At 47.5% G+C, this 18,606-nt stretch overlaps 1 protein-coding gene across 1 annotated transcript in view; it reads left to right on the top strand.

Moving 5' to 3' along the window:
• The first annotated feature begins 1,979 nt into the window (after positions 1–1,979).
• The window catches only part of OSBP (oxysterol binding protein), a 31,850-nt gene continuing 15,223 nt past the window's right edge, over positions 1,980–18,606 (top strand). The window contains exons 1-7 of the mRNA XM_045786752.2: positions 1,980–2,434; positions 6,969–7,177; positions 9,107–9,357; positions 14,179–14,377; positions 14,622–14,724; positions 15,049–15,103; positions 15,284–15,415. Coding sequence (XP_045642708.1) covers positions 2,073–2,434; positions 6,969–7,177; positions 9,107–9,357; positions 14,179–14,377; positions 14,622–14,724; positions 15,049–15,103; positions 15,284–15,415 — 1,311 coding nt within the window. The 5' untranslated portion in view covers positions 1,980–2,072. The remainder of the gene's footprint in view (positions 2,435–6,968; positions 7,178–9,106; positions 9,358–14,178; positions 14,378–14,621; positions 14,725–15,048; positions 15,104–15,283; positions 15,416–18,606) is intronic.

Genomic DNA, 18,606 nt, shown 5'->3' with positions numbered 1-18,606 from the left:
ATTTCTCCTGCCAGAAGTCTAAGACTACCAGAGGGGCTCGCCGCACTGGAGGATCAGACCTATGTGTGCATACCCAGATGAGCCAAAGTTTTAATTATCAGTGAGATGCAAAGCCCCGTGGGACTGCTGCACGTCCTGAGAAATAATCTCCGACACTTCCATAAAACTTTAAGTCACCTAAGAGTGCCTTTTGGCTGGAAGGAGCAAGTATCCCTTTATTCTTCGGAGCTGAAAATCAGTCTCTCATAAATGCTACCAGATCGTCTGGTTCCCAGGTAGACCAGAAAGAGAGAGTAGAGCAAAGGAGGAACGGTGACTTGACTAAGCAACTCTCCAGCACAAAGACAGTAGAGAGTTGGAGACTCACCAGTGGTGGAGAGGGTCGCTCAACACCTTGTTACCTCCTCCTGGCTGGTTCACCAGAAAGGTGCTGCCTGTGGACCGGGGAAACCCAGGACCTGTGGCCTCCGCCCAGCCCATTCCAAGGATGTCCCTGGACGCTCTTGGTCGCATCGCAAGAAAGGACAGGCCAGATACAGTGGATGAGCGCTGCGGGCAGGAAAGTTTATTAAAGAGCAAGTACGGTGTGCAGATGTGAGAGCAGGCCGGCTCGAGGGAGAGCTGCACACTGGGGGCTTGGGTTTCTATCTTTTACTGACAGTTGTTAACTGGGGGGTGGAATATTTATTACCTGAGACCGGGATTCCTTGAAAGCAGGGTTTCCCGCCTTTTCTGCCTTTTCTGCCTTATCCGTCGGGGGTTTCCAGCCTTCTTTGTCAGCCAGCTTGGGCCAGTCTGGTTTGATCCGGTTTCCCGTGGCTTTGTTTTGGGAGTGCTGCCAGGACAGGCCTCTGACTTTCTTACAACTGCGCTGGCCGCGATTTCCCCTTTTCTGGACTCCGGGTATTTTTTAAGATCTAACTAGCTGCCTACTCTAACAAGAGCATAGACAGTCTGGAATGAAGAGTTAAGGGGTGTGGTGCGATGATGAGCAAACCGGGAAAGGGAATTAGGAGGATCTTGGATCCAGGAAGGAACTGGGGAAGCTATTTGTGGACTCCGCAGCAATACGGGCCTCCAGCTCAGAGCCAGCTGCTAGGAGGAGGCCCTAAAAGGGGGCGTCTCACACGCAGTGGCTAACTGCTGAGAGGCACTCTTCCCAACAGGAAACTACGGAGGTTTTTAACTCAGGAAGAAGGACTCCAACACCGAGCCTACGTGAAAAAACGCTTCTAGGAAGAGGACTCTCCTCGCCTACCCCGAAAAGCTGGAAGCAAACAGGCACGCCCCCAGGCGGGCTTCCCGGATTTTATTGGTTGCCTCCAGTCAGCCCCTCTCTCAATAGGTCTCTGTTATTGGTCAGCACCGCCAAGCGTCAGCTGTCACAGACAATATCCGGAACCAATCATCTCTAATCCCCACTCCGTCTGTCTTCCAACATGTGAGTGACATGCACGCGAACCAATAAAATAGGAAAGTGAGAATGTGAAAACGAGACTCCTTCCCTTTTCCCTCATCTCGTTCAGCAAATGGTAGCAAAGGCTGAGCTGCTGACCCCAACCACCAATCCGTAAGGGCGGAACAGGGCCGAAGAGAAGAGTGATGGGAGGGGGTGACGTGGCAGTGACGGGGTCATAAACTGAAATGAGTGGCGGAAACCCTGGCCAATCGGTGTTCGAATTGGCCGGGCACTCTGCATTCTCGAGTCCTCCCTGAGCGCCGGAGACTTCGGGAAAACACCAATGGGCTTGTGCCTGAGTCTGATTGGCCTTCATCTGAACCAATCAGCGGCGCGCCTGGAAGACGCGTCCCACCCCGGCCTCTCACTGGGCGGTGTGGGATGACAGGCCCGAGAGAAATGCCAATGTCCTAAGGGTCCTCCGCAAGTGACGCTCAGCGGCACCAATCGACTGCCTCCTTCCCGTCGGCCGAGCCCTCCTCCCGCGGCGGGCCTGGCGGGGCGGGGACGCTGCGCGGCCGCGGCTGATGCGCTAGCCGTGTGGGGCGCTCCGGGTGGCGACGGCGGCGCTCGTAGGCGGTTCCGGTCCTGTATCTCGGGGCGGCGGCGGCTCATGGCGGCGACGGAGCTGAGAGGGGTGGTGGGGCCGGGCCCGGCGGCCATCGCAGCTCCGGGCGGCGGCGGCACCGGTCCCCCCATGGTGGGAGGCGGCGGCGGCCGCGGAGACTCGGGGCCAGGCTCCGGGGCCGCGCTGGGCACGGTGGCAGCGGCGGCGGCGGGCGGCCCGGGCCCCGGCGCCGGGGGAGTGGCGGCTGCGGGCCCGGCCCCTGCGCCGCCGGCGGGGGGCTCCGGTGGCTCGGGCGCCGGGGGTTCGGGCTCGGCTCGAGAGGGCTGGCTCTTCAAATGGACCAATTATATCAAAGGCTACCAGCGGCGGTGGTTCGTGCTGAGCAACGGGCTCCTGAGCTACTACAGGTAACTGCTTCCGGGGCGCCGTCCCCCACCGCAGCCCACAGTCCCCGCGCCGTCACCCTCTTGAGCCGGCACCGCAGCCAAGGTCGCCTCAGGCCCCTTTTCGTCTTGACAGCCTGCGACACGAGCCCACCATCACGAAAGTGAACGCCCTGGGTCTAAAACCCCTCCACCTGGGTCACCCGCCCTTGGTGCAGTACCTTTCTCTCCATCCCTGGCCTTTCCAATTGTTTGGAGAGCATCTACTCTTCCATTGTGTTTCCACCAGCACAGAGGTGCAATGATGAATTCTGCAAGGAAGGCGCTGTTGCAGGTGCTAAGGGGCACATGTAGAAGAGCAAAGCCCAGGCATGGCTCTCAAGGAACTTACTGTGAAAGTCCCAAGTCTTAGCTGTCTGTGCCCAGTCTACAGAATTCAAGGTTATTAGCAGCCCTTGATGTACCCGCTGTTCTCTCCACTTTCAGGCACAAGGACACCAGGCACAGGGTGGCCTTGGTATCTAACCCCTGTCTTCCTTATCTCTCCCAGACTTGGCATATGCTTTCACCTTCTGGACAGCCCAGAATGGAGATGTGCACTCCAGCGGTGCTTTTATTTATGCTGATCCCACCTCCCCCTGTGGGAATGATTTAAGTGGTCTGTCCAGTATTTCTGGGGTCTCTTTGGTTGGTTAGGTTTAAGTTTTATTAAAAGAAGAACCCATGTCTTTGGTATGATTATTTCTGTTCCACAGTGTTCGTTTTGAAATGTTTAATATGTATTTATGGTGACTTACAGCCTTGCCATAACTGTAGCATGCTTTTGGCTACTCAAGTTACTAGAGATACGATACTGGATATGGGGACAGGACGTAAACATTTCCTGAGTGCTGAACAGTTTGGAATAGTTTCACTGAGTCCCAGCAATAACCCTGGGAGAAGATATTCCCATCTTACTGACGAGGAAACTGAGACCTAGCTGGGTAACTTTTCCAAGGTCTTAAGGAGTCAGGATTTGAAACTAGTTCTCTTCACACCAACATAACCTAAAACCCAGGTTAGTGTTACATGAGTCAATCAGATAATAGAGATCATTGCTTGCCTATAGCAAGTAAGTTTCTAGATCACAGTTACTATGTGTACTTTATACAAAATTTATAAGTCTCCTTTAAGGGGGACTTTGCTTAATATGATGGCATTTCTAATTGAAATCTTTTTATAAAGACCATCCTATTTGAGACCCCAAACACTGTTAAGAACAGCTCACTCTCTTCTCTTCCTCTGCAGGTAGTCATTCTGCCACCAGGAGAGTTAGGGTGAATGAATCTCTTCCATCAGCTCCACTGTATCAGCTCTTAGAGAATTTTGAGGGGAAATTGAAGGTGGGAGTTGGAGGTTGTTGAAGTAAGAACACATTCTTATCTAGTCTCTACCAGTGGAAAATGCCTTAGCATATCCTCACTGCTTAAGCCACACTGTGAGAAGTTGTGTGTATCATTTGCATTATTATATTCAGAATTGATTTTAATTTTAACCCTTTCTAAGTACTCATCCAGGATGATCAGTTTTAAGGTGAGATCACAAATCTAACGTTTTAGTGCATTCCACAGTTTTTCCCCTACTCAAGTTCCTGTTTTCCTCTTACCCTGACCATCATTCTAATGTTCAGTGGATTTGTATCCTAACTTGGCTTGTAAGTCACTATTAACATTGAGTCCTCATTTTCAGAAGTTGTGTGTCATTTGAGGACCTTACTGTGTGGCCATTTTTCCTCATCCAAGTTCTTACCAGATCTACTTTCCAAGGCAGTTGATTTCTTTGATCAGTACCAGTCTTAATCAATATTGATTTGGCTGGGCATTAAGAACTTACATGTTGCTGTCTCTTCAGGTATTCGTACCACTTTTAACTTCTCTCCTACAAGAGCTAGTGGTACCTGTCTGACTGCAGATCAAACTCCTTCCAAAGCATACTAAACCACATACTGGGGAATGTGCATAGGCCTGTCTTTGCCAGCGGAGATGGTCCCACCCACAAACCAACCAAGCAACAGGAACCAGGGTTATCAAATCTGTGCACTACCTTCAAAATCACATTGAAGTACTTCCTACCAACTACATTGGTAGTTTCTTCTTAACAGGGTTCTTTGGGTCCCCATCTCCCTAGAGTTATTTAGCTAAATTGTCATTCGTCCTGCTTTTCATGCCTCATAACCTGTCATCTCCTCTATACGCCTTATACAAAATACTGTTTTCTTTTTAACTGAGATCATGTATTTCTTGGACCCATCCTGTGATGAACCGTCTTAATGGGCTTTGGCGGGCCACTTCCCTCTTTTTACCCGTCGTGTTCTTCCTTACATACACAGGTACGTGGATATCCCATTACTTAAAACCATACGTAGAACCCCAGCTTTCCCAGACACATGGTGGCAAGGCCATAGCATTAGTTTTCCGGACTAGCTTCCAGAGATTGAGTTACTGTTTTGGCTGGCCTTTTCAGGGAACTTTCTAGACAGAAAGTACCACCTAATTGATACTGTAGTGCCTGAAGAATTTATCTTGCACTCTGAAAATCATATCTTTCCAGCCTCTGCACTAATCATTTATAAACATAGGTGTATCTGCCTGAACCCAAGAGCTCCTGAGTCAAGCCTGCCTTACTCTTAGTGTTCCTTGGTATTTCTAAAACTGCTACAGACTTTATGTGATTTGAGAAACTCCTTTAGTTCATGAAGATGACCGAGGCAGAAGAGATTCCTAGGAAGTGGCTGGTGAAAAGTGCCAACAGATTGTGAGGAACATGGTACAAAGTCCAAGTAGCACCTTTGGAGTAGAAAGCAAGGGTGAGCTGGCCTGTCAGCTGCGGGTCTGAAATTCGGCCTTCATTATTCATAATGTAACTGAAGCTTGGGGGCGGGGGGAGGGGAGGTAAGAATAGAAAAAACAGGGATTCGCATTACAGTGTGGCAGGTGCAGGGGATGGAAAATGGCCCAGTCCTTTGAGACCCCCCTGGCCATCCCATACTGCTCATTTGTGCATCAGAGGAAGAAAAACCAGTTTCATGTGATGCACTGAACAATAGCAAATCTGTCCTCCTAAGCACAGTAAACAGACTTTCTCAAACATACCAAGTCTTAGTTTCTGGAGATGGGGTGTGTGTCATTTCTGGCATGCAGGAGTTCTGGATGTGCCGGGTGTGTGGGGCTGCTTGGCTCCAGTGAAAGGGAAATGGCTCCGTTCTGCAGTGTGGCAGTTGGCAAAGGACTTTGACCTCTTTATGTTCCAAGTTGGTCAGGGAAAACTGTGGTCTCAACATGCAGGTCTCTGGGCATAAGCCAGCGGGTGGTGGGGAAGTTAGCTCACTCTGCAAGGTCTACTCAATTGTGCTAGCAGATTTTCTGTGAAGTAGCTTGTTGTCACCAAGTAGTGATGTAAAGTTCAAAAGTTAGACTATTAATAGAACTGTCAGTAGCGATGGGGAAAATTTTTACACCCAATCCTCTGAGAACAGATTTGCTGAATCTTTCCTAGCTATTAATAGGATGGCTTAGGAGTTCCTACCAATAGAGGTCAGTGGATCTTTGGAAAGAGCATATTCCCAAAAGATTATACTACTTGGTGATTCTTTTGTGATGATTCTCTTTCCTCCCACAGAAAGCTAGTTATTCCGCTTTCATATCATTTGAGCTGTAGTCAGTATTTGATACCCTAAGCATCCCAGGGTGCCTTACACTGATGCAATATAATTCTAAGTGTAGTGTGGCAATTCTTATTTGGGCTGAGTTGAGGTTAAGAAGGGGGGTTGTTCAGTATATGTGAAACGGAGCTATTCTTTCTCTGAGGGAGTGAGATTGTTACAAAGAATTTTGTTGTGTGAGTTTCTAAATTACTGTTTTATTCTTTTAAAGATTTTATTTATTCATTTGAGAGACAGAGCACAAGCAGGGGAGAGAGAGAGGGGCAGAGGAAGAGGGAGAGGGAGAAGCAGACTCCCTGCTGAGCTGGGAGCCCAACATGGGGCTCGATCCCAGGAACTGGAGATCATGACCTGAGCTGAAGGCAGATGCTTTAACCATCTGAGCCACCCAGGCGCCCCATAAATCACTATTTTAAAATTATAACTTTGCTAAATAAGAAGTAATTCCTGACTACAAAAGGGTAATGCGGGAACTTTTTTTGGCGTGATGGACATGTTTTACATCTTGATTGTGGGGGTAGTTACACAATTGTATACATTTGTCAAAACTCACTGCATTATACACTTAAAATTGCTGAATTAACATTGTATGTTGTTACACTTCTGTGGAGGCTGTTTCTAAAAAGCCGAGGGTGAGAGGAACAGCAGAGCAATAGTCCGACTCAGAAACACCACTTAATGGCTGTGAAAGGAAATCCCTACCGATTGTTTCTGGAATTTTAGGGAGCGGTGTGAGGGAAATAGTAGACGTTGCTGTTTCCTAAGGCTGCCGCATTTTCACAAGGCTCAGAGCTATGCGGTGAAGGATAAATCACCCATCCCCTTTCTACTTAGCTGGTCTTTGTCTCACTATTGCAGGTCAAAGGCTGAAATGAGACACACCTGCCGTGGTACCATCAACCTCGCCACGGCCAACATCACCGTGGAGGATTCCTGCAACTTCATCATCTCCAACGGGGGCGCTCAGACCTACCATCTGAAGGCGAGCTCAGAAGTGGAACGGCAGCGCTGGGTGACGGCCCTGGAACTGGCCAAGGCGAAGGCTGTGAAGATGCTGGCAGAATCCGGTAGGGAACAGAGAACACCATGTCTGGGGAGCTTCCTGTTTGCCCCTCCTAGGCACATACCTTTTTGATCCCTCACTGTCAGTTAATTATCACCCATCTGACTGAGTCAGGCTTCTCCTCATCATGCAGTATTTCTCCCGGCGTGGTGGTTTTCACCTGGGGGCAGTTCTGCCCTGCGGGGGTCATCACACAGTGTCTGGAGATGTTTCCGTGGTCGTAGCTGAGGGATGCTGGTACTTGGACATCCACTGAGTAGAGGCCGGGAAGGCCACACGGGGCAGCCCTCACAACAAACAGTTAGCTGGGCCCAAATATCAGTAATCCGGAGGCTGAGAAACTCTGTCCTAGAGGCATAATGGTTGTCCTTTTGGCTTTTAATGCCATTTGACTACATTAAAATTTTGGGGAAAAAATATTTTATAGTAGGTCTGTCTTAAGATTATTACAACTCACAGTTAGATTCTATCTTTACTTTCTTTTTCTCCGGCATTTTTTTCTTAAGTATCTTCTGAGTTGAAACAAATAATCTTTCTAGATTGCCAGAAACAAATGGGATACTTTCTATGAAAAATCTTCAGTTTGCTACCTGAGTATCACTAAAAAGAGCGGTCTACACTTTTGGATTTTTCTTCGAGGAAAATGGTGGGGTTTTCCCTGCCCCACTTGTTGCTAGTTTGATCACACTGGGCTTGTCCACTCAGAGCTGACCAGGATGGTCACCTGCTGGCTTTTGTTCATCTCTTGTTTTTCTTATCCCCTCTCATTTCCCACATTGTATTTACTATCTATTAAACAGTGAAAGGAAAATTCACCACTTTGTAAGTTTTTTTGTAACAGGTTATATTTTGACTTTATCCTGCCTCTTGGGCTAGCAGATAAGGGAAGGTCTTTCCTTATTTCTTTTGTTTTGATTTTAGTGCTGATGTGAGCTCCCTCAAAGGAAGTGACTCTGCTAGAAAAGTATTTTGCAGTTACAGAGTGATGGGTACAAAACTGATAGTGAGAGGTACAGCATGGCTCTCTATTTGATATACCGTTGGAGGGTCATTTAACAGAAGACCTTGCATTGCTTTCAGTGCAAGGGCGGCTTTAGTGTCAGATGAGTTCATCACAAAGTTCCTGAGCTCTCCTTTGGAAGAGGTAAATTAATGAGTCTTTTGATGATTTAGACATTGTTTACAAAGAGCCAGGCTGCAGTTCTCAACCCATTTCATACAGGGCTCACCCATTACCCAATGGATGATGGTAGATTTGTAGTAATGATCAGCTTGGACTGGATTGGAACCCTCAAGCTTGAGTGATAAGGCTCAACAATTCATTCCCAATCCCAGGAAACATTTAATTCTCCATCCTGTCTTCCAGGGACCATTGGTTCCCAAACTTCAGTGTGCATCAGAATGGCCTGGGCAACTTATTCAAAATGCAAGTTCCTGGGCCTGGCCTCAACACCAGCCAAATCAATTTCTGGGGTGAGGCCAGAGTGTTGGCACCTTTAAGAAGAAGCCCAGGGGTGGGAGGGTGGGGAAATTGAATGTAGGTGGACAAAAGATACAGACTTTTAGTTATAAGATAAATAAATACTGGGGATGTAACATACAACATGACGACTATAGTTTTGGGTTTTTTTTAAGATTTTATTTATTGGGGTACCTGGGTGGCTCAGTTGGTTGGGCATCTGCCTTTGGCTCAGGTCATGATCCCAGGGTCCTGGGGTCGAGCCTCACATCGGACTCCCTGCTCAGTGGAGAGCCTGCTTCTCCCTCTCCCTCTGCTGCTCCCCCTGCTTGTGCTCTCTCTCTCTCTCTCTCTCTCTGTCAAATAAATAAATAAATAAAATCTTTAAAAAAAGGGTGGACAGAGTTGGTAGGGTTCTGTCAGCTCTGGAGTCACATAACTAGAGTCCTGTAACTCACCTCTTGGCTCCTGCAGATGAGTCTGGAGATGAAGAGTCTGTCTCACAAACTGACAAGACGGAGCTGCAGAATACCCTGCGGACACTGTCCAGCAAAGTGGAGGACCTGAGCACGTGCAACGACCTGATAGCCAAGCACGGCACGGCGCTGCAGCGCTCCCTCAGCGAGCTCGAGTCCCTGCGGCTGCCCGCCGAGAGCAATGAGAAGATCAAGCAGGTCAACGAACGGGCCACGCTCTTCAGGATAACATCCAACGCCATGATCAACGTGAGTGCGTCTGGCGCCTGTGTCACCTTTTCATTCTTTCCCTCTTCAAAATGTAATTCTCCCCAAGTGCCGGGGAAAATTACAATTCATAAAGCAGGGAACGTAGGTCCCGCTCACTGTTCAGGGGGTTTAAGTTACATTGTTTTTTGCATGAAAGAGAACAGGCCGCACAGATGGAATGACTTTCACGCTCTGCTCGAACAGTCCACTCCAACTTGGGAATTTGTTAGGAGGCCAGAGGCCCAGCCTTGCTTCTGCAGCCAGCAGGACATCTGATGGTGATGTTAGTTGAGTCCCTTAACTTCTCTGGGTTGCGGTTTTGTTTATTTGTTTTTATCTAACCTCTTCTGTTGGATCTGAGCAGTCTCCGTGGGTCCCTTCCACTGTTGTGTGTGGGCTTCAAGTTGGGAGACTTACCGTACTTTGCTAGTGTGTTCTGGCCTACAGTGTGGTAAGTGGGGGCTGGCCAGGTGCCAGTGAGAACTTTATAATACTAGTTAGTCCCATCTGTAGTCCTTGATTTTGGGGTAATTCTGGGTGATAAGACAAAATACTCAAGTTTGGGTACTTTGCTTTCAAAAAGAGGGGACCAACGCTCTGTCTTATTGTGACCCCAGCCTTGGGTGGCTGCGTGGAATACTTCAACTGCTTGGGTGCAGGGCTCTACGTAAACTCAGGGCATGGCGGATGTTGGGATGTATTTCAGATTCTGGGCGATAGGTGTGAAATGGTTTTAAACAACACCGTTTCTCCTCTACTGGTAACTGATTCTCACCTGGCGGGTCGTTGCAGTTAACTTGCACAGAAGAACACCAGAGGATGTGTCCTAAGGCAAGTGAAGAGTATTCCGAGAAAAGGCTTATGCTGGTTTTTCCCCTGTCCAATTAAATGGGATGAAATTACCTCACTAGAGCCAGATTTTCCCTTGTTCAGGAAGTGATACTAAGACATCTGCTTTGAACGAGTTTAGTTCACAGGGCTTCTAGAGATCAGAGGTCTTTCCTTGTGACCAGGGGAGAAGTTAGTTTTTCTCACTTAAAACGCCTTTGTTACTTAATAGAAAGTTGTGATCACCTTGATTTCATATCATTTTCTGAAATGTTGAACATTTTCTTCAGTGCTCTGATTCACACACCAGGTAGAAGAGGCTAATTATTTTTGTCCCTTTAAGGACTGCAGGAAGATCAGCTGTCTCCCAAGACCATTGTGCCCATCAGCACGAATGCTTGTGTTTCTAATGTCTAATCGTGTGCTCTTGTTCCAAACTGTCCACTTCTTAGTGACTGCGCGCCTGTTTTGAGGACTGCGGTCCTCTTATGATCCGGAAAAACCTCATAAATCACACAGGTCAATTCACCAATAGTAAATAAATACACTTTTTAAATGGAACAACTCAGGACACAGCAGTCTCCTGACGGTCAATGCGGTCTTTTATCCCTACTCCATGGCAGGTTTTCTTCTCCTCTGGTGTGAAAAATGAGCTAAATCAAACACCTCTTGAATAAAAAAATCTCTCATAAAACTGAAACTTAGTTTGGATTTTTCTTTTAAAAAAAATGCTCATCTTTGTTCCTTGGGGCAGGTCTTCTTCCCCAAGTTGTAAATGTTCAGAGTTTGTGTCAGAGGGAATGATCTTTTGGCAATCGGGTACGTTCTGTTTTTTCATTCTGTTCTCCCCAGCATACCACCTATGCCTCCTTCATAACTGCATGTTGCTTGAAATGGGTATTTTATCCTTGTGTTTTTTCCTTGGTATCTTTTAGGTGATAGTGGCAAGGCCTTAAAATTAACATGCTAACTTCACATCTCAAAACAGGCAGTTTTATCAAAGGAAGAATACATTTCACTCAGTTTCTTGATTGCTTAGGACATAGCTGTTCTTACGACCCAAGTGATTCTAACCTGGAAAATAGATCTGATACTGTTCGTGTATCCATTTGCTTATTCAGGAAACATCCGTTGAGCACCATCTGTGTTCTAGGCACCGTGCTAGGGGATATAAAACAAATGTGGATACGGCCCCCGCCCTCAGGGAGGTCATTCTCTAGTAAGGGGACAGAGAAGTAAATGGATCATTATAGGGTGTGCTAACTGTCATGATAGACCACGGGCTGCTATGGTATGTGTAGGATAATTGGAGGTGTTTAGCTCAGACCAGGAAGGTTAGGGAAGGTAACTCCTCAACTAAATTCTGAAAGACCAGAAAGACTCTCTCTGTGAAAAAAGGCAGTATAGAGCTTGGGGGCCTGAAGTCCAACTGCCTTAGCTATCTACATAACCTGCTTCCTCTGTGAACTCAATTCCTTTTCTCTAAGTGGTGATGATACTAGGAGCTGCTCAAAGGATTGTTGAAAGGCTTCTATTAATTAACGTAAAGGGTTCAGTGAAGTGCCGGACACATAATTGCCTGTCACCAAACTTTCGTTATGATCAGTATTCTTAAAAGTGAGGGAGAAAAACTGATCTAGGTAGGGGTGTAGCTTATGCGGATCCCTTCCTTCTCTTGGAAAGTCTGCAAACTACTAATTGACTGTTAGAACAAGGAAGTAGCTAGAGATAAGGCTGGCCAGGGATTAAGTGTGGGGGAGGGGATGGGGTGCAGATCCTACTAAATGGGCTTGGTAGAGTGGATTAGAAGAGGATAAGGCGATTTTGATGCAGGCTTAACTGTAATAGCTAACACCTTATTGAGTGCTTACTGTGAGCCTCAGATTTCTAAGTGCTTTAGATGTAAAGCGACAGCTCTTTGAGATAGTTGCTGTGGTGGTTGTTTACAGTGAGGCACAGATTGGTTAAATAAATAACTCGTCCCAAATTCCATAGCTAGGCAGTGGGATGCAGCTGTGATTAGAGCCCCAACAGTGGGACTCCTCTGAGTATGGAGGGTGGAAAGACGTGTACACAGATCCCAGAAATAATTCTTAAAGAAGAATCAATAGGACTTGATAATCGGAAGTGGGGAGGGAAGAAAAAGTAAGATCAAAGGTGCCTCCTAGTTTCCTGGTTTGGTCAGGGGGAAGGGCCCTGGTACTGTTCTTGGTGTGAAGAACAAACGCCAAAGGGAGAAGCAGAGTCAGAAAGGGAACGTGGTGAGTTCACTCTGGGACTCAATGATTTTGAAATTACTTTGAACCATTGGATAGACAATTGGATATCCTGTCCCCATGTATTCGAGCTGGAATTACTGATTTCATTGTCATTAGCCTATAGGCAAAGGTCGAAACCATGGGAGTAGATATTCTGTTTACCTTTTATTTTATTTTATTTTTAAGATTTTACTTATTTATTCGAGAGAGAGAGAACACAAGCAGGGGGAGCAGGAGAGGGAGAAGCAGGCTTCCCGCTGAGCAGGGAGCCCGATGCAGGGCTTGATCCCAGGACCCTGGGATCACGACCTGAGCCAAAGGCAGATGCCTAACTGACTGAACCACCCAGATGCCCCTGTTTACTTTTTAGTTTCTCCATAACAGGGCATAGACTTTTAAGCTTACGTTGCTTCTTTCCTTCCTTATTTATTAAGCAAACTTTATTAGGCTCCTACAATGTACAAAGCAACTAAGTTAGGAGCTGGAGTTATGTATCTAAATAAGATATAAATGGTGTCTTCAAGTTGCTAATAATCCACCTGGAGAGACAGAAAATCAGTCACAATACCACTGTGGATGGTATAAAACAGAAGTGTGTGCAAAGTGCTATGGAAATGCAGAAGAGAGATTGGCTGCTTAGGAAATCATCACAGAAGAGGTAACATTTGCCACAGATCTTAAAGAATGAAGAGGACTTGGCCAAGTTGAGGAAGTGGGTAGGAAAAGGCATTCCTGGCAAAGCAACCAGCATATGTGTGTGGTAGGCAGGCCTGAAAGAAACGTGTCCAAGAAATGGTGAGCAGGTCAGTGTGGTTCCACTGTCGGGTACAGGGGTGGGTCCAGCTGCCTGGGGAGGAGGATACAGGGCAGGTGGTGGCCACATCTGAAGGGCCCTTGACGTTCAATCCAATAGTTAGGTTCCCAGTGGGGAGCCAGTAAAGGGGCTAATATGATCAGGTCTGTGTTTCGTCTGTAGATCCCTTCTTTGATGCCTTATGTAGGTTTCTAGTTTTTAAGGTTAGTTGTTTCTCTTCGTGCCCAAAATAACCAGTTACTTTTGTGCATTTTGATCTAATTCGGGGCAGATTCCCTTTTCTCAGTATCTGAATTCCTCAGCTTTAGGTGACCTGAGTGTGCTCAGGAAGGTATTGAAAGCAGTTATCCTCTGCTAGTCCTCCTCTTTCTTTTAGTCAGTAGATTGCTTCTTTTGGTTCAGTTCACCTAGCTGCCCTTTGCGATGTTGCCACAAATACCTAGTCTAGGTTTACTGCTCACTTGGCATTTGTTTGGTCCTCATGACAGGAATATATAAAGGAACCATGACAACCATGTTCAGTTTTTTTTTTTTTTTTTTTAAAGATTTTATTTATTTATTCGACAGAGAGAGAGACAGCCAGCGAGAGAGGGAACACAAGCAGGGGAAGTGGGAGAGGAAGAAGCAGGCTCATAGCGGAGGAGCCTGATGTGGGGCTCGATCCCGGATCGCCAGGATCACGCCCTGAGCCGAAGGCAGACGCTTAACCGCTGTGCCACCCAGGCGCCCCCCATGTTCAGTTTTTTTTCTGGGGTTGACCTTGATTGCATCACGGAGCTGGCTGTCCCAGATACTGTGGAATAAAAAGGAGTCTTTTGCGTAATTTCCTAAAGTTCCTAGACTATGTTACTTAATGGGCATACAGGGGCCTGAGTGAAATCTCTGACTAGTTGAGTTGAGCATAACTCTTTCTCCATACAGGCCTGCAGAGATTTCCTCATGTTAGCCCAGACCCATAGTAAAAAATGGCAGAAGTCCCTTCAGTATGAAAGAGACCAGCGTATCCGGCTGGAAGAGACCCTGGAGCAGCTGGCGAAGCAACATAATCACCTGGAGAGGGCCTTCCGGGGGGCCACCGTGCTGCCGGCAAACACTCCCGGCAGTGCTGGTTCTGGAAAAGGTAAGTCGCTTGGCTCCTGGGTGGTCTGTTCAGATGTGAGCCAGGTGGTTTGCTGCCATTGATAGACCTGCAGACTCTCCCGGATCAGTGACTGCTGTGCCAGGGAATCGGAGCTGTTTACTTCTGGCTCTGCCCCTGCTCTCTCCCCTGTGTTGCTGTGTTGGTAGTTAGTGTGGTCAAGATCCTGCTGGGCCAGGTTTTGGTAAATTGAGCCAAAGTAAACAAGGCCGCCTTCTCCTTGCAGATCAGTGCTGCTCTGGCAAAGGAGACATGAGTGATGAGGATGATGAGAATGAGTTTTTTGATGCTCCTGAGATCATCACCATGCCCGAAAATTCGGGCCACAAGTAAGTTGTCCTTGACTCCCCCCAGAATGAACACATCAGACCACCAAAGTTGAGAAATGTTTCAGTGGGACTATCGTAGTTGTCAGTGTTAACTAAGATCTGGACTCTTCCTTAAATGAGTGGAAAACTCTCAACTTTTTTCCATGAACAAGTTCTCCAGAGATGTTTAAATTCATGCATATTCTAATCTAAGTGTTATCATCCGGTCGCCTGGTGCTAAGTTTGTGTGGTGCGCTTTGCATTCCGCTTTGCAGAGACCTGGTGAGGACCAAACTCTGGTTGTTGACCCTTGTTCTATTTCTCCTATGTTTCCCACCTGTGTAGACGCACTGGCAGCAACATCAGCGGAGCCAGCAGTGACATCAGCCTGGATGAACAGGTGACTCACGTGTGGGAGCCATCGGTGAGGGATGTGGCCGTGAATCCCAAGGATTTGCCTGTAAAGCCCTATGAGAAACAGAAAATACTGATTCTTTCTTAATATGGGGGAAGGGAAGCTTATAAATACCGGCTTTTCTGTTCTTTGTGGGTGATTGAATGGCTTTGTTTTTGCCCGTAGTACAAGCATCAGCTGGAAGAGACCAAGAAGGAGAAGAGAACTAGAATACCATACAAGCCAAACTATAGCCTCAATTTATGGAGCATCATGAAGAACTGCATTGGAAAAGAACTCTCAAAGATCCCCATGCCGGTGAGGCTCTTGCACACCCGGGCTCTGCCAGGAGGGCCCCTCAGGCCGCGGCGGGAAGAGTGCTGCTGTGACAGCCCCGTGCACCTGAGAGGCAGCTCGTGCATGGCATGGTCTTTGTTACCCTTCCAGTCCAGAACTGTCCCTTAAATTAGCTGCTTTAATGTAGTCTGTGGATCTGGTGTCTCCAGATCACTTCGAATCAGATGCATTTGTTTAGGACAGTTATTTATGAGCAGATTCCTAAGCTCGACGTGCTGAGGGCATGCAGGGATAAATACAGCATAGTTTCTGGTTTCAAAAAGCATGTAGTTTAAAAGAGACAGACAGGAAAACAGGTAGCGTTATGGGAAGTACCAGCCATACACAAGCTTGGGAAGCACAGAACAAAAACAGTCCGTTCCATCTGGGAAGATGGGGACCATCTCCATGGTGAAGTCTGTGTTTGGGCTGACCTCCCTGCCTCCCGCACTGCCCTTCTCCCATCTGTCCACACTGTTGCCAAAATGACATTTTTAAAATTACAAATGTCGTCATGTCACTCCTTAGCCTAAAATCCTTAACCGGGTCCTTTTTTGCTTTGAGGGTAGTCCAGATTCCTTAGTGGGCCTGTTACTTCCTCCCTTGGACCGGGCTCCACCCACACTGGTGATCTAGTCATTCAGAGTTATGTTCAGGTATGCAGAGGCATCTCGGTTTTTCCCCCTCAGGGCATTTGCACAGACTGCTCTTTCTGCCCCAACTTTCATCAGCTTCCCACGCACCCATGCTGCTTTTCTTTTCCCGTGGCTGATCGCCTCGAGGATTCAGCTTAGCTTAATGTCTGTTAGCAAGCTTTCACCCATGCATCTGGTCAGGGTGAGATGGCTGTCCCTTGCGTTCCAACAGGTTCCATTGCTTAGTCATTACACAGGCATTTACTGATTGTCTACTGTCTGCCTGGTGTTGTACCAGTGTATCAGTTACATATAGGATCAATTGAAAGAAACATCCAAAATCTATTTGTCTAAACCCAGGGTAATAAGCAAACCGTGGGCCTCAAGGCCAAATATGGCTGCCATCTATGCAGCCTGCAAGAGGCTAAGCTTAGTTTTTTTATTTTTAAATATTTCAAAAGTATAAAAAAGAGGATACTATTTTGTGATGAGAAAATTGCATAAAATGTAGATGTTAGCATCCCTCAAGTTGTATTGGAACACAGTGATGCTCGTTCATGTGTGTATTGTCCGTGGCTGCTTTCATCCCACAGCAGCGGTGTTGAGTAGCTGTGGCGGAGGCCATATGGCAGTGTCACATGGGATAGTAAATATGTAGGCTTTGAGGGCCATATAAATATTTACTATCAAACCTTTTACGGAAAAAGCTGGCCAATCCCTACCTTAAACAAATATTAGCTTAACTCATTCTCCTGTTAAAGTCCAGAAGTAGGGGATCCAGGGCTGGGACCATACTCCACGCTCTCGGGACCAGGCTCCTTTCTGTCTTGTTGCTCCACTCCCTGTGGCCTCAGTTCCTAGGTCTGAAGTGGCTGCTCCAGGTGGGACCATCAGGGTCTCATTCCAGTCAGCAGGAAGGAGGAAAGAGAAGGCCATGCCCTGCCTGTGAAGAGTGCTTCCTGGAAATTGCATACACTAGTTTCACTTCAGTCTCTTTGGCCAGAACTTCAGTAGATGGCCACAGCTGGCAAGGAAGACTGCCAGTGGTGTGGCCTACTTAAACATCGGGGGGTTCTATTTCTTGCAGAAGAAAGGAAGAACGGAGAGTGGGGGGTAGCATACAGAAATACAGAAAGTATTCTCCTCCCCTCTTGGGTCTTACGGGCCAGCATGTGGCTTCTGCTTCTCCACAGTCTGTGTTCCTCATGGGTAGAGACTGTGTCTTCCTGGTCTTCATATCTTTGATGCTTAGCCAGTGCCTGGCACATAGATACCAGTTAGCAAATGTTGAAGTAATTAATTAACTGGGTCTTAGAAAACAAATTGATTTTTATGTAAGTGTGTAGGATTTTTGTTAGGAAAGTGTTGACCTCCAGACAAGAAAAGGCCATGAGTTAGCACCCTCGAGACACACAAAATAATTGGTTTACTGGGGGCCTGGAAAGCCACCCCACTTTTCTGGTGCCTTGCAGAAAGTAGTGGGAAGGTGGGCTGGAAAGGAGGGTCATTGCAGCCTCAGAAATGCAGTTCCTGCTTAGAATAACTTCTGCGTCTAGGTGACCTCTCTGTCTCCTTTACCATTAGTTCCTTGTTGACATTGCTGCTAGGGGCGTGCAGCAGTCCTGTACCTGTTTGCCCGAAGCTCTAGTCCTCGCCCTTTGCCTGCCCTGTGGGGCGTCACCGGAGAGCTGGTTCCTCCAGGCTGTTCTCAGGTTCTGTGCCTTGGCGGCTGGCTGCGCTCCACCAGTGCAAGGCACCAGTAGGAGTTCTGGGGGTGGGAGGGAGAGGAAGGGAGGGACCCTGGCCAAACATTCTCCTGGGCAGTGCTTTTACGGTGGCTGGGTGGCGCTGGTTTCCACTGGACAGGCCCCCTGAGGCTTCAGCTTCTGCTGGGTGCCTCTGGCCTCTGGGCCATGGTTCCACCGCTGCTTCTCTTTGTTCCTCCGGCCCCGTTCAGGGCCTCCTGCTCTTGTGATCTCCAGGTTGTCCTTTTCGGCCACCTAAGTCTCCATCAGCCGTGTAATGAATTCCCTCCTTCCTTCTGCTTTAAATTTGCAGGTTCATTTGTTTCCCTGTTGGGCCTCTGGCTGGTAAAATGACCAATATGAAAAGCTTGGCACATTTAGAGACACTCTGGTTCCTGGAACAGTGGTTGGGGGCCAGGGCTGCATGTGTGGGAAGAACAGCGAGGGCTTAAGGATGCACTGATTGCAGGCCCAGGCTGTGCGCATATGTCTTGTAGCCCACTGAAACGCACTGCCCGTCTCGTGTTCCTCAACACACATGGAAGCGTTCCTTCGTGTTGCCTGAAATTCTGCCAATGAGAGATTTTGTTGGCGTAGTTTCTAAGTACCTTCTGTAAAAAAGACTCTTCAGGATTTGAGCTGTGTTAGTCCATTACCCCTCTGTGTGCATTTTTTCTTCTACTGTTTTTCTCTTAGTGTCTCTCAGCATCAAGAATATGGTTTTGGAATATGGTGCCCTGTTGTAGTTGAAGCCGGTTAGATCCTACGTCCCAAAAAAGGAGTGTTCTTTTTT

This window comes from Ursus americanus, chromosome 24 (genome assembly GCF_024610735.1).
Source record: "Ursus americanus isolate L20-20 chromosome 24, mUrsAme1.1.p, whole genome shotgun sequence".
Lineage (NCBI taxonomy): Eukaryota > Metazoa > Chordata > Mammalia > Carnivora > Ursidae > Ursus > Ursus americanus.
Note: the sequence above shows the minus strand (reverse complement) of the source record. Positions and strands in the feature narration are given on the sequence as shown.